The 15,768-nt window shown below is 36.5% G+C and overlaps 1 protein-coding gene across 10 annotated transcripts in view; it reads right to left on the bottom strand.

The window, feature by feature from the left end:
* usp54a (ubiquitin specific peptidase 54a) overlaps nucleotides 1–15,768 on the bottom strand; it is a 276,084-nt gene that overhangs the window by 96,880 nt on the left and 163,436 nt on the right. For all 10 annotated transcript variants that reach the window (XM_039768304.1, XM_039768332.1, XM_039768343.1 and 7 more), the window contains exon 4: nucleotides 10,141–10,275. In XM_039768304.1, coding sequence (XP_039624238.1) covers nucleotides 10,141–10,275 — 135 coding nt within the window. The remainder of the gene's footprint in view (nucleotides 1–10,140; nucleotides 10,276–15,768) is intronic.

Raw genomic sequence — 15,768 nt, 5'->3', positions numbered from 1 at the left:
TGATCAGACTGTGTTTTTGGAATTTGTTCACTGTGGACTGCCTTTTAAGTAATTCCTTGAATACCTCTGTTTGCCCTGTTGGGCTTTTTCTGTCTCTTTTTGGTAATTTGCAAGTAAATCATGTTTTTAAATATTCTTTCCATAGTGTGTCATTGGTTTTACGGTTTCTACTTCTATAGTAAGACACTTGGATATTTTTGGACATGAGATATTTTGAATCTTAAATCTCTTTTTGGCCTGCAATGCCTGAAGCAGTTATGTTGGGAGTTTAACTCATTTGGAATGAGGTCTAATCCTGCCAGTCATAGGAGGCCTAGCCCAGCCTGTGAAGGCTTTTGGAGGCCTCACACTAGGGCTGGGCAGTATGACCAAAATTCTATATCACTGTATTTTTCAAAATTATACAGGTTTCACGGTATTGGACTGTATTTTTTCCCCATGCATGAGTGGATGTTAAACACATTTTCCACTGCAATTACTGGCTTAATAACCTATTCCACCATCATGAGAATTGTACAAAAAAACATTTTCATGTGCACACAATTATTTATACAGGTTTGCATGGCCCCATAAAGTGATAGTTTTCAAGTGGGTGGCACTAATGAAGTGAAGGAATCACATTGCGTGACAGTTGCAGTCAAAACATACAACCTTTTTATTCAACAAATTTTGCAAACAACTTAAACTAAAATTTTGACAACATATTTTCAACCATCCAAAGAGCCATTTAGACTTTGTAAAATATTCAGAGGTGCTTGTCAAAAGTTGTACTGCACTGGACATGTCTTAGAAAAAGAATAGAGTACATTTTTTTGTAAACCAACTACACTTTCTGTTAATGTTAACAATCTCTGTCCACTGACACGTTAAAGTGACTTTTTTTTAACAACTTTACCATCATTAAACTGCATAATATTTAAACTAATAAATAATAACAATAAAATAAATAATAGTGCAACTTCCAGTCATAATAATATTACTTCAAGACTTCAAGCCCAGGTGCATTACACAGTACTGTATTCATCAAATAAAAATAAAATAAAATAAAACAAGTGCAACTTGGTGATGACATCTTTACCAACTGAACCATCATTAAAGCAAACTGCATTAATATGGACCTTGCTTCAAGCTAAGCTATATACATAAATAATAAAACTGCAACTTGCATTTGTAATGCTATCTGTGGTATAGCCCTACGGAAGCGTATTAGAGCCACAGTGAAGAAAAAAAAATACGGACACGGAAGAAAAAAAAAAAACTATGTTGAGAATAAAGTCAACATGTTGACTTTATTCTCGACATTTCCACTTTATTCTCATAGTTTTTTGTAATTAAAGTAGAATGTCGTAAACTAAACTTCATCTTAAAATGAATATTTAATTTACTAGATTTTCTTAAACCCTGTCATAAGTTATGTAGCACAATAAATGCTTTGTGTTAAGTGTTCCCCGACCCAGTTGTTAATCGCTGTACGTGCTTCTTAAACTGACTTCCTCTACACTAAGAGGAGGTACAAGCAAACGCCACACAGAATACATTCACTTCATGATATACCTGCTTCTCTGAACATTTAGAATGCAAAGATAAATACTTGATATCATTTTCAGGATGAAATGCATTAAAGCATGTATTAAACATGCACGGTAGTGTGGCGGTAGTGCTGCTCCCTCACAGTTAGGGTTCCCCAGGTCTAAGTTCAGTGTAGAGAACTTTATGACAAGTGTGACGAGACTTCAAAAAACTGGATGCATGAATGGGTATCACACAGGTTTAACCGAAATATTGTGTAAATGTTGGGTTCGTGATCTAGTGTTCGGAGACACAAACATAGAATTCAATGGATGTTCTTCTGAGCGGGCTTTCTTTATTGCATGCATGCTGTCTGTCCAACATACCAAACCCCCAGTTCCTATCCTTTTCTTTCCGTTTTCTTTATCCACATAACCAATCACCACAAGATAAACGTCTTTGTGAAATTAAAGCTAGTTATAAACTTAGACCACGGAGTGTTCAGAACTTATTAAAAAAAAAAAAAAATCTTGGTTATACATGTTTAATTATGCCATCCATTCAGGGTTGTGCCCATCTCAGCAAGCATTGTGTACAAGGCAGGAGCAAATCCTGAACGGGGAACCAGCACATCGCAGGGTGAATACGAGCAATACATACACTAGCATGGTTAATATAGCATAACAAAACCCCACATCCTACATGACTTTGAAAGGAAACTGAAACACGCTCAGTAAACCCACCAGAAAAATATGCAAATTCAAAGCAAGAAACACCTGGGACCCCATTGTTGCAAGGCAGCAGTGCAACCTCCATGCCACCATGCCCCCACATGATTAATACATGCTTTAATACATTTCATCATGAAAATTATATCAATTATTTTATCTTAGCATTCTAAATGTTCAGGGAGCAGGAATATCATGAAACTAGTGTGTTCTGTGTGCAGCCAGCACCTCCTTTTAGTGCAAGTGGAAGTCAGTTTAAGAAGCAGTAGCGATTAACATGGCTTGGGGAACACTTAACACAAGGCATTTATTGTGCTACATAACTTATGACAGGGTTTGAGAAAATCTAGTAAATTAAATATTCATTTTAAGATGAAGTTTAGTTTACGATGTTTTACTTTAATAACAAATTACGAGAATAAATTCAATTCGGAATGTTCTCTGTCCATTTTCACCACGCAATACCTCCACTACCGCATGTACTCCGTTGCATGTGTTTATCATTGTAGCAGTGAAAAAGAGCCACCACACAACTCCTCCACTAACGCATGCACTCCGTTGCATATATTTAGCAGTGAAAAAGGTCCCTCTTAAACAGTTTCCTGCTGCGCCACGTTCCAAAAGTTGTTTAGGCAATTTAAACCAGTCAAGCGGTATAAGAAAAATCCATATCATAACAAAAACAAATGGTTTTCGGTATGAACCGGTATACCGCCCAGCACTACCTCACACCCTTTTTGCTTCAATCGACTGGACACTGCAATTCATGATACCTGTAAGGCTACAAATACAGGAGATGCCCACTGATCCAGCACCTCGAGCTCTGGGTCGCTGAACTGGAGGACGACTTGGCTGGCCTGTGTTACAGCAGAGAACAGAAAGACCTGGCCCAGGTGTTAGAGATTGCATGCGAGGTGACTCCAGACCAGTCAGGTGGTAATACACATAATAATCATTCATTACATTTATATAACTCTTTTCTAACTATTCAAGGTGCTTTACACACTGAGTTGGGAGCCACTTCAACCACTACTAATGTGCAGCATCCACCTAGATGTGGCAGCAGCCATTTTTTTTGCACCAGCACAGTAACCAAAAATAAGTTATTAGGTGGTAAAGTGGTGAGAGAAACAGCCAAGCAGAGATAGGGGATGATTATGGGGTTGGAACAAATAGGCTGCAGTGGACAATTTAGCCAGGGTATTGGGGAACACCCTACTCTTTACAAAAGATGCCTAGGGAACTTTCATGATCATAACGAGTCAGAACCTCTGTTTTACATCTCATCCAAAGGATGGTGCCATTTTTACAGCACAGTGTCCCCATCACTGCACTGGGGCACAGGAATCCACTGAAAGATCACAGGGTAAGCACACCCTGCTGGTCTCACCAACATCTATTCCAGCAGCAACCCAAGCTTTTCCTAGATGGTCTCCCATTCAAGTACTGGACACACCATGAACATGTTTAGCTTCAGGAAGATGACTTGTTCTTAAGTTCATATGGGATAGTTGCCAGAAACATAGGTGCAAGGCAAAGGGTGCATGCAGTCTGAGGGCATCAATCTCAGAGCTGGGAGTGTCAAGCCCTTTTCAGAACCTTGCAGAGCTCGTTGGCGACCCTGGAAATTGGTAAGCAGGCATGAGGAGCCCTAACAGGCCACCTCAAAATCAGACCCCAGAAAGAGTGTTTTGCCTTCAGGGTGCAGAGGAGGACCACCTCCCTGGAATGGTGGATACTCTCTTGGCCACAGTATCGGTGGATTCAGTTGTTACTGACCGTGTTGGAACAAATGACATCAATAAGGGCAGGCTGTTAGTTTTGCAATCCAAATTTAAAGAATTAGGTGCCAGGCCAAGGAGATCTTCTAACTGTACTGTGCACCAATCCAGGATAGACTGAGGACACTATAAAGCTTAAAGTGTGGCTTAGATCTTGATGTAGAATGGAAAGTTCTGGGTTTATGGAGCACTGGGACTCCTTTTTTGAACAAACTGGACCTCTTCTGCAGCTATGGGCTACATTTGGGCCAGACCGATAGCCACTGTTTGCGCAGGTGGCACTCCCGAGGCAGATGTCCCGGTTGATCACAACGAAAGCAGCTGCTTTCAGTCAGCACAATGGTGTTCCCACTATAGTGTCTTCCACCTGACCCAGAGATCTGTGCTGGCTGAACCAAAATCGGGATCAAGCTTGGGTATCCCCATTGTTTCCATGTGGTTTGTGCACCCTCTAGTCTGGGGGGAAGATCCAGCAGCAAGAGGACGTCGTTCCGTAGCATTACATCACAAAGTTTCTCGTCTATCCCTGACAGGACTACATCAATAACGAGCTTCTCCACAATGTGCTCGAAAGTGTCTCTGTGGATCCAGCTTTCAATCAGGTCCACTCAGCCATGGATCTCTTCAGATCAATATGCCACGGCCAAAACTGGTGCCCCTTGACCACCAGACTCACTGCCATGTGTAGGTGGATCTGTTGCTTCCAAGAAACCAAATCTTTTCGGAGGAAGGCTTTGCCCGACCTGTAGGGACTCCCCAGTTAAAAACGGGGCCGAAATAGCCGGTCAGGTTCTCAGTGTTGTTGTGCACTCGAAGCAAAACAGGAAACACTCTGGGTCATCCGAGGGAGTCATTTTCACCAGCACATCCCTAGTGAGCGCAAATACCGGAGCCTTGTTTGCTCCGGTGGTATTGGGATATCAAATACCTCTTTTCATTGAGTCAAGACCCTGCTCGTGGTGCCATGTGACGGGCGAGTTACTGTCTTGCACCCCAAAACACGGGGCAGAGTCTCAGTACTTTAACGAAACCAGCTTAATTCGACTTGAAACAGGAACAGCAGGGTTATTTATTGCAGCAGGAGCCAACACTCTCCTATATAAAGACACAGCAAATGGGCATAGTCGTTGCCAGGTCAGTAGCCAAGTTATACTGTTCCTTGCATTTATAATGTCCCATGCATCACCCACTGGCGACAGGTGTGTATAGCGCAATCTCAATCGACTCGTAGTTGTTTCCGTGGTTTTCTGCGAACCTGTGGTTGCCTCGGTAATGGAGAAGCAATCCTCAACAGACGCAGCAGGCGTGGATCGGCGTGCCGTCCAACAGGGAGGATCCTAAAAGGGTTCAAAAATCTCACAATTTGTATTATTTTTAAATCATCAAGGGCATATTATTGACCTAGGTTGTTTGTACAAATTCCACTACTGACACTGTGTGACAATGAGCAAGTAACTTCATTTGCATGTCCATCAACTGGAAAAACAAAAAACATAACCAAATGTTAAATGTTGTAAGTCACCCTGGATACAAATGTCAGTCAAGTATGAAATAATACTATTACTTAGTATCAGGTCAATGGAGCAGCTCACTCTTAAACATTCTCTATATTCTTGCCCCTGAGTATAAAAATTCCTACATTACATCAATTCCTGATTCTCATAGTGACTTGGCTGTGGTTGATGGTCACTGCAAAACACAATTTTATACGGAACTGTATTCAAATGAATTAAAATGGGTAATCAATGTGAATAAGGCAGAGTGGTGGCTCTGAGGCTCGGGATCTGCACTGGTAATCAGAAGGTTGCCGGTTTGAGTCCCGTAAATGCCAATAGGGACTCTTGCTCTGTTGGGCCCTTGAGCAAGGCCCTTAACCTGCAATTGCTGAGCGCTGAGTAGTGAGAATAGTGCTATATAAATGCAAAGAATTATTATTAAGAATGTAAAGTTTGAGCATATATAATTATTATTACATTTTTAAGACTTTCACTGAAGTATTCATTTTCATATTTTTCATCAGTTGTATGTTCAAGTTTTTTGGGTTTTTTTGTCACATGCAGACAAAGTTCTAATACTGAATCGTGTTTTACTTTAACTTATTACAAACAGTAATGACATATACAGTTCTGCACATTTAGGTGGCCCGTGCAATTAACAATTTTTACACTTTTGGCAATGTTTTCTCTAGTGCTTTAAGTGGAATAAAATAACTGCTGGTACAATTATGTGTCCCCCTTTAAGAAGACAGCATATTCTTTTAAAATGAAATGGATAGTCAATAGGAATACTATGATATCTGAGTATATATTATTAGATGTTTTCATTAATTTAGGTTGTTCATTCAATTATTTATTTTAATGTTTTTCATCAAATGTATATGTTCCTCCTTTAAAGTCTGCAGATACTAAAGATATTTAAAGTATTTTGGAAACCAGTGGAATGGAAAGGGGGGCAGTGGGGAGATTCCCATTTAAAATAACATTATAAATATAAACAACCTGGGAGGGCAGGGTGGGGGACCCTTATTAAGAATCCTTTGATGTGAATGGATGTTACAATTTAGTAGCTTGCTGGAAATCTGTTAAGTTTAAATTTACACCATTTTTCCAGTCTTGTCTTTGATCAGAGGATACCACTTTCACCTCTACTTTTGCCAGGCGTCCTGCAGATATCCGGGTGTCACCCCAAATTTGATTATCACATCTGGTCTTACATATATATATAAAATCAAAGAGTGAAGGAATGGTCTTGTTGGTCTTTAACACAGGTTTGTATAATGCTGTAACATTGATATTGTATACAATGAACAAAGGATCAGGGGCTTACTGCTATTGATCATGTATATAATCAAAAAAAAGACTGGGGCCAAGAACACAATTTCTGCCTTTGCTTCTCGTCTCCCTCCCTTTTTGCTTCTAGCAAAGCAACACCTACAGTATGCTCATTGACACTGGCCTGGCAGCACTACTTGAGGTTTATAACATATATGCTAGACACTGCATGTTAACATAATATTAATATTACCTGTATTAATGAATATCAACAAATAAAACTTAACAAAACACAGGTCAACCAATTTTCTTTTTTATATAATGTCAACAAATTTTAATCAAATCATTTCAGACAAATACGCCCTGACATATTACACTGATGCTCTGAAATATACCTGCAAATATATGAGAACATGGAGGAGTAGTAACGCTGTTTATGAAACTGGGTACTGAAAAGTTATAGTGCCATACATTATATAATTAATGTACTAAAATACAATTATAAAATCACATGTAATAAAATAAAAAAAAGTTCTGCAGATTTCACAGCGAGTGATTTTAACTGGCCCACATTTAAACGGCAACAAAAAATGTTTTAACATGTAAAATAAAATAAATATTACATCCCTGCTTAAAACCCATCAGTTTACAGGTTTATACTTACTAATTTTTCTGTAATTTAGAAATAAGATACCTCTAGAACTTTTTTGTATGGGCTCTCTTGCAAATTTTGCATACAGGCTTTCATTTATCTTGTGGTTTACTGCCTACATTTGCAACAAAGCCAGAGTATTTCCACACACCACTCTGGCAGCCCTCTTTGTTAATTAAATGTGCTGAATATTGGTCCAATCCTGCTTAATTTGCCATTTTATTAGCACCTGTGATTGGATAGAAACAGGGCTGCAAATCAAGCCATGGTGAAATGGAAGTACAATCATAATGTTGGTCATAGAATCGATAACCATGAAAAACGAGTACTGAAATAATTTTAAAATGTTAAAATTGATACTGGATTCTTTTCACAAACCTACTCTAGAGACATACATGTAAGGTGTCTGAGTAACTTTAATGCAGGGCTGAATACTGCTTTTGAAAATCTACACTAATAAAAGGCAAAGCCCTCACTGACTGACTGACTGACTCACTCACTCATCACTAATTCTCCAACTTCCCGTGTAGGTAGAAGGCTGAAATTTGGCAGGCTCATTCCTTACAAGTTACTTACAAAAGTTAAGCAGGTTTCATTTTGAAATTCTACGCGCAACGGTCGTAATTGAATCCTACTTACATACATATATACGTCCATAGCCTGCAGCTCAGTCGCCGTGTGAGGTGGCATTGCGTCCCCCATCACCACACCTCCCACGTAGTTGGCTGCCTGCTTATATTGCGCCCTCCATCCCTACGCCTCCCACGTAATTGACTGCCTGCCCATATAAGGCAGTCTGTTGGTCTGGTCTCTTCATTCCCTTCTTTGCTTCGCCATGGTATTAACGTCTCCCTGCTGATAACTGCAGCCTTTTTATTTAATCCACGGCTTCTCCGCTGTTTTATTGTTCATTTATTACTATGCAAAGTTATTGATGAAGCCAGTTGTATGCTTACAACGCTTGACAGATGCCGAATGTAACTTCAAAACAAGTCCTGCAAATACTAACGTAATTGAAACAAACCGTGAAACTCAAACCGATTATGACAGCAGCAATCCAAGCTGTGAGAAAACAGTAAAAAGGAGGCGTTTCAGACGTCGTGGTACATTTTCTGATGCAGCTAGAGGGAAACAACATTGAGACGCTGCCACCAAATACTCGCAGAAAAATCCACAAGTTAATAGACACGCTGTCGCTAAATACTCGCAGGCAAATCCACAAGTTCATAGAAATGCTGTTGCTAAATACTCACAGAAAAATCCACAAGTTAATAGACATGTTGTCACTAAATACTCACAGGCAAATCCACAACTTAATACCGGGAATGCCTGTTAAACATCTTAGATTCACAAGTAGCGATTTGGGTGGTGAACACTTTGATGAATGAAACCTGTTATTATTACAACAGTTGACAAACACGATATGCAACTTGAACACAACATGTCCTCCAAATACGAACCTGATTGAAAGAAATAATGATAATCAAATCCTTGATGACAGCAACACTCATAACAGTGACAAAACGATTACATTGACAATCATGTTACGTTATTTTTAAAATGTTTCCTTTTCTTTTTCATAACTTATTTAACTCAATACTTCTCCGCTGCAAAGTGCGGGTATTTTGCTAGTTCTAAATAAAATGAGACTGCAATTATTTTGAAAAATAGCTACTCTGTTATTATTTAATAACATGTTTTAATCTAATCCCAAAAAGCTGTTTATTTTTCAAACTGAAGTTAAATAGTCACATGGGATGAGGTATTAAAAATATTAAGTGGAGATGCATGTAAAATGTGTGCTTATCTTCCTCATCTAGCATCAAGTACACCCTTTCTAACTACACTGAAATAATACTGTCATTGTGCTTGTGGTAAAACAAAGTGCATTATCAAGCAGTAACTAACGTCACATTCCTAGATGGATCCTGCTGCTTAAACATATTTTAGAACATATTCATAACTGAAAACTGATGCTTCCAAAAATGTACTTTTTGTGAAAGACTTGATTCCAGTATTACCCTGCATATTACTGATAAGTCTGTTTTGAATGTGATCACCAATATTCCCCAGTACTATTTAGTCCAAATAACATATTTGTAAAATATGTGATGGCTACTGAATTAAAAAAAAGTATTGTGTAAATAACCAAAGATTTAGGTTTCATTGAAGTTTCAGTGGATGCAAATATTTAATAGTGGTAATATTTATATAAGTATATTCAGCATTTATTCTGGTTATTTGTGTTTTATGTTACCCAATCACTGGTATATAACACACACTGTATAATTAAATCAATAATCAGTTTTCCAGTGTTAACAATTCTTTGAATATTCATTTTATACTAAAATTTGTGTGCATGACTTTGTTCTAAACATCCTGACTAAGATGAATTAATGAATATTTATCCTAATTATAGCACACATAAGTAGTATGGTTCAGATTTATATATTGGAAAAAACTGGTTCTGAGAAATAAATGAATAGTTATCTTGCTAAATAATTTTTTATGTTTAAATTCTAAGTTTAATGTAAAAGGTAAAAATGTGATGGGGTTATCTCTGATAAATAATATGCACAAAAACAATTTCTCTAGTACACCTCAGGATCAATATTGATTTCTTAAGTATTGTCAAATTCCTTTTCAAACACATTAGCATTAACAAAATTCAGAAAAAATATGAAATATAAGCTGCTTACAAAGCACTCAGCAGCATCATCCATGATCCCCAGCTGGAAGCGTTGCTCATCTTGGAACGTCTTTGCAAGGGCACTGCGAAGGGCATCAGAGGGCAGAACCTTCTCACTACTGAATTGAAACTGTGCAAAGATGCTCTAGACAAAGGTAAACAGACTAACAATTAGCAACCATTAGATATAATTAAAAATAACAGTTGTAGTACATAAAAAAGGAAAAACACAGGCCAACTCTGCGTCTTTTATTAAGATTTAATAATGTTAAAAAGTACATTTTAACATCCATGTCAAAAATAATACAATGTAAAATCTTTGGTTTTTCAAAATTAGTGCTTAAATTCATACTGCTGACATCTAAAGTTTCATTCAATATCAAAAAGATACTAATAAAAAAAAAGAAATGCTCATTGGTTTGCCAAACTGCAACTAAGCAAAGGAGCACATGAGAAGTCAAAATAAAGGTTTGTTTGGTTAAGACTGCAACAATTTAGATTTAACACAGGAATGTTACACCATATTTTTACCAAAAAACTATGACCAGGCAACTCTGCAAATGCATTATTGATTCAGGTTGCAATTTGCTATACAAAGGGCAATCAAATAATTTTGAGCTAGACAAATTTCAGAACACCAACCTATAAAACAAAAGTTTTATTTTTCAACATAATACATGTCAACACTAATATACTTGGTTAAAATGCTCAGAAATCTTTTCCATGTCACTCAAAACTTTGCTATTACTTGTGCAGCCACACTTCTGTAGCTGACTTGACATTTTCTTTATAGTATATCCCGTGTAAATAGCCCTAAACATTGTCTAACTGGTGGCAATCACACTGGGTTAAAACATACAGAACTGGGAAGATACAGCATCTGTTTGAAATTTCTTTGGTGTTGGTAAATCGCCGTGCTTCCAATGTTTTACTTGTTTTTACTCTTTATCAGAGTGATGTTTTCAAAATTCATTAAAAATTGTGTAATTCTGCTTTAATTTCCCCAAATCCAAATTCATTAACTTTAGGTGGTCCATGGAACACTGAATGAGGTGATACTTAATTTCAGGAAACAACAATCTGGGCATCTACATAGAGCACAGATTCTATTTATGTACAATTGGGCCCAACTGACCCATAACTAACAATATCTTGATAATTTTAGAAATTCAAAGATAGCACAATACTCAAAGTTAGCTTGGCTCTAAATAAGAAATATACAGGTACACACAAATGACAGAAACTTGTAATTCACCTATATCAATCCAGGAGTGAGTGCTAATCTTACAAAATTGGCACCATAGAACATAATCTTAGTTTCAGGCTGAAAAGTTTTTGATAAATGCCTCGTCTAAGTTCTGTGTAACCAAGTAAATATTGCAATCAATAATAGCTTCACCTGTTTCAACTTTCTGCTTGCAAGTGTGTGAGATATGTCTGTATCATTTTAGAAAATGGGGGTGGATTTTGGTGTCCCTCATATGTACAGTACCTCAAAGTGCAAAAATAAAGGCATTGCACCAGTCTGGGATACATGTAGAAATAAAGTCAATAATAATAAGAGACACTTTTTGTTCTTTGCTTCAAACCATATTTATTTGTAAAATACTATACATGGACAGGGCAGCACAATAGAGCAGTGGTTACTGGTGCTGTCTTAACTCCAGCAATGTATTGGAGTTTATATCCTAGGCCAGTAACTGTGTTCAGCAGGTGTATTTTAGCCATATATTCCAGTTTTATTTCTGTAAACAAAGATGCATGTTAGGCACACTGGCCATTGTATTTCAGGGATAGAACTACCACATTGGAGTCCTTTACTTTAACCATGTGGGACCAGTATAAAATATTGTTAAACCAATATACATCTAACTCTGCTTGGAAAATATTTTCTTCCACATTCTACATGAATTCTTTCTTAGCTGGGCAACTAGAAGGTCACATGAATGAATGTTTAACAGCCCATCATTTACTAGTGCAACAGAATAGTAAATTTAGGCCAATTATAGTGAGACTGCGCTGATTAAACAATTGAAAAAAAATTCATGTTGCACCTGAAAGAAAGGATATGAAGGACACAAGATATACACTGCCACCATTACAGTACAGAAATCAATAAGAAAAAAACATCACTTAACCAAAATAGCAACTATACAAAATGCAATGATCCAGTACTGGCTGCTGTACACAGCTTGCTTGAAAATTACTATGGAATGTCTGCTAACGCAGCTCTCAAGAAGAAAAATCAGTTCACCTTTAAGATTACTGACTGTTAACTGGATAAACATTACACTGCATTTAGATATTACAATATCTCAAAATGAGACCAGCCTGTTTTATTAGTAGCAAAAATATTAATAAATTGGAAGGTAACATAATACAAAGAATGTTTCCTTCCTTTTATATACTTATGTTTCATTATTTATTAATCTCTAAATAGATCTAAATTTTACTAGACTCTTTGCATACAGGTGTGTTTGTATGTGCATGTGGATGTGCCTGCTTTATTCTTTTATTCCCTTCTTCCTTTTCTTTCTCATTAATGCTTCTCATCACTAATATTAGTTTTCTACTTTTATAAGCATTGCAGGCATTACTTTCATTTCTCATTATCTGACCACTGTTCAATATCTTCCAATTTTCTTTGTTATTTGAGTGTAGTTACTAATATTACCTATCATTAACACTCAAGGTAATACAATGTTCGTATTAGTGCTTTAATTATTGCTATGACTACCAATATTGTTATCACTACTATAATGTATACAACAACAAACTTCTTGTATAATATTTACCACATGTAAACAAAATTACTAACAACAGATATAAAACTAGTATCAAAGTATTAAAAATTATGGAAGCATCTGAGCTACAATTTTCTGAACAGTACATAAGACATGTTATATTACCGAACTAACGACTCATTTGAGAACGGAAGGCGGCTGGACACTGGGGAATGGAATGATGTGGAGTAGAGGAGGAAAATGGCTATTTTAAATTTCTTATTTTTTCTTTCAGTTCACTAAATTACTTTATCACTTCACTATTTGTAAGGCTGACTTAAGTCAAAGTCTTTACCTAAAGATGACTAGCTAGAGATCTTAACTATATACTAAATCTAATGCAGTTTGCCCATCTACATTTAGTTTGAAAACTTTACAATTTAAAAAAAACACACTACCTCAACCATGAAGGTTTCTCTATTCACTCTGATTATTCACATTTGCTTCCATATATCAGTTATTTTCAAATTGTATTGATAATGATACTCTACCTTCTGTCACATCTTGCTATTATGATGCCATTTTTCATTCTGGCCAAAATGTACCTACTTCAGCGCCCAGAATATCTATAATTCTATTAAAAATACACTTTAATGAGTAACTGAGAACTTAAACCAATATTATAAGAATCCATAAAATCAAACAAAAATGCAAGACCTCTTACTCATGATGTTCACAAAAAATGTTTTTTTTTCCCAAACAGAATTTACTTCCTCAACACCATAAGAAGCTGAGCAATTATCAGTCCAACTATGCCAATCCTATCATTGATTAGTGGAGTCGAGTCTGAAGGGTCACAGGAGATGGGAGTCTGTAAAAATGTACCAAGTGTAGTCTGTAAAAATGCAAATTGTAACTCAATGTGTTAAAATGTTCAATTTCACTTCTTCTAATTCAATTAAACCATTTTCTCTTCTATCCCTCTGGTAAAAATATGTTTTGATATTTGGTACACCACATTAATCCCAGACAGGAAATTGTCTTTTTGCATTATCTTTGGCGGTCAGACTACAGGTTTAGCCAATATAATCCATTTTTTAATGTGCTATTATTTGATAAATAATATGAAAACCCAAAGAGGCACCGCTACAGACTTTAAACTTCAAACGTTTAACATGTTACGGTGCTAAAAGTAGTCTGCTGATTCCTGAAGGCAGTGATAAAACGCCTTGTATCTTGTATGTTGTGTGCTTTAGGAGTTGGAGTCACCATACATTGAGGAGTGAAAGTGGAAGGTTTTGTGTAGAGACTTAATAACCCTGCTATTTAGATCCCATACTAAACAAATCTTGAATTGTACAAGATGTATTTGCACTGGTTAAACTACTGTGTTTCAGCCGATGCACAGTAACAAACTGACTTACTCATTTTCAAATGTTGCAGCTAACAGATGTCCAATATCACCGATTTTATTTACCCTTGCAACTGAATTTCTTAATGTTCTTGAAGAACTTGGGAGGGACTTATTTAACTTTTTTATGGTTTAGTGACACATACCCATTACCTACACAAAAGAAGTTTGAGAAAAATGATACAGAATATCAGGATTTATTATTATTTGTAAATGTTGACTGTATATAAAGATATATTATAAAATTATTTAGGAGATAGTACAGAAAATGTTGGCCTAAACACCAAATCAATCTCAATTTTAGTTAATAACCTCAGCAAATTCACTAACTTGTCATGTTCCAACATTACATGAGATAATTAAAATTTTAATGAATATTCTATCTTAATTCTAATCCAAGGCATTTCTCTCACCTCATCTTATAAACTCATTTTATAAAACTTAACTACATACACAGTACCCTGCCCAAAAAACTATTCCAATGAAAGAGTGTAAGATGTAAAAAAATAAATAAATAAAAATAAAAATGTAATTTGAATTTTGTCAACCTAATGGAAAGTAATAAAAACAAGCAAGCAGATAGTAGACCTTTTGTAATCCAGGAAATAGAGGTAATTTATTCACTTGCTAAGCTGTACAGCTGTAACAAGCTTAAAAGTAAATAACTGTTCCAGCACAACATTTACAGGATTACACACACACACACACACACACACACACACACACATATATATATATATATATATATATATATATATATATATATATATATAATCTTAAGCCTAAAAGTGCAACGATTTTCTGAGACATTTTTATGTCATGTTTTTTGTCGTGCTTTAAATCGGGCTTATTTTAAAACCTACATATATATGTTTGGTATCACATTTCAGAATTTATTGAACTCCAATGTGATGTTAGATTTTCAGATTCCATTTTTAAATTATAAAGTAAAATATCAAGAACTCACATCCCACAAGACGAGACTTTGTGCTAAAAGATTTAACCACGCCTGGGGCCAGAAATAAAAGAAAGAGTAGATGAGAAAGACAGTTGCTGTACAGGCTTTTAAATGCTCAAAGCGCCGCACAAGCTGCAGATCGAGCAAAGAGGAGGTAAAAAAAAAAAAAAGTATTTGTTTCCCATTGTATCACCTTTTAAGAGAGGGTTTCAGAGGAGCAACCACATCTCCTTAGGGTACGTTCAGTCCCCTTCTTCGCAACACAAGCGGCAGACATGCGAAGTGGCTGGCGAGTAGCGCAGGCCAGCGGGGTTGGAGAGCAAAGCGAGTAGGGGTAAGCTCCCTAGATTATTACATAATACAGTAATCCCTCCTCAATCGCGGGGGTTGCGTTCCAGACCCCCCTGTGATAGGTGAAAATCCGCAAAGTAGAAACCATATGTTTGTATGGATATTTTTATATATTTTAAGCCCTTATAAACTCTCCCACACTGTTTATAAATATTCCCTGCACAGTTATACAGCATAAACCCTTTATATTCTCTT

This window comes from Polypterus senegalus, chromosome 1, assembly GCF_016835505.1.
Source record: "Polypterus senegalus isolate Bchr_013 chromosome 1, ASM1683550v1, whole genome shotgun sequence".
Classification (NCBI taxonomy): Eukaryota; Metazoa; Chordata; class Cladistia; order Polypteriformes; family Polypteridae; genus Polypterus; species Polypterus senegalus.
This window is presented reverse-complemented; position numbering and strand designations above follow the sequence as displayed.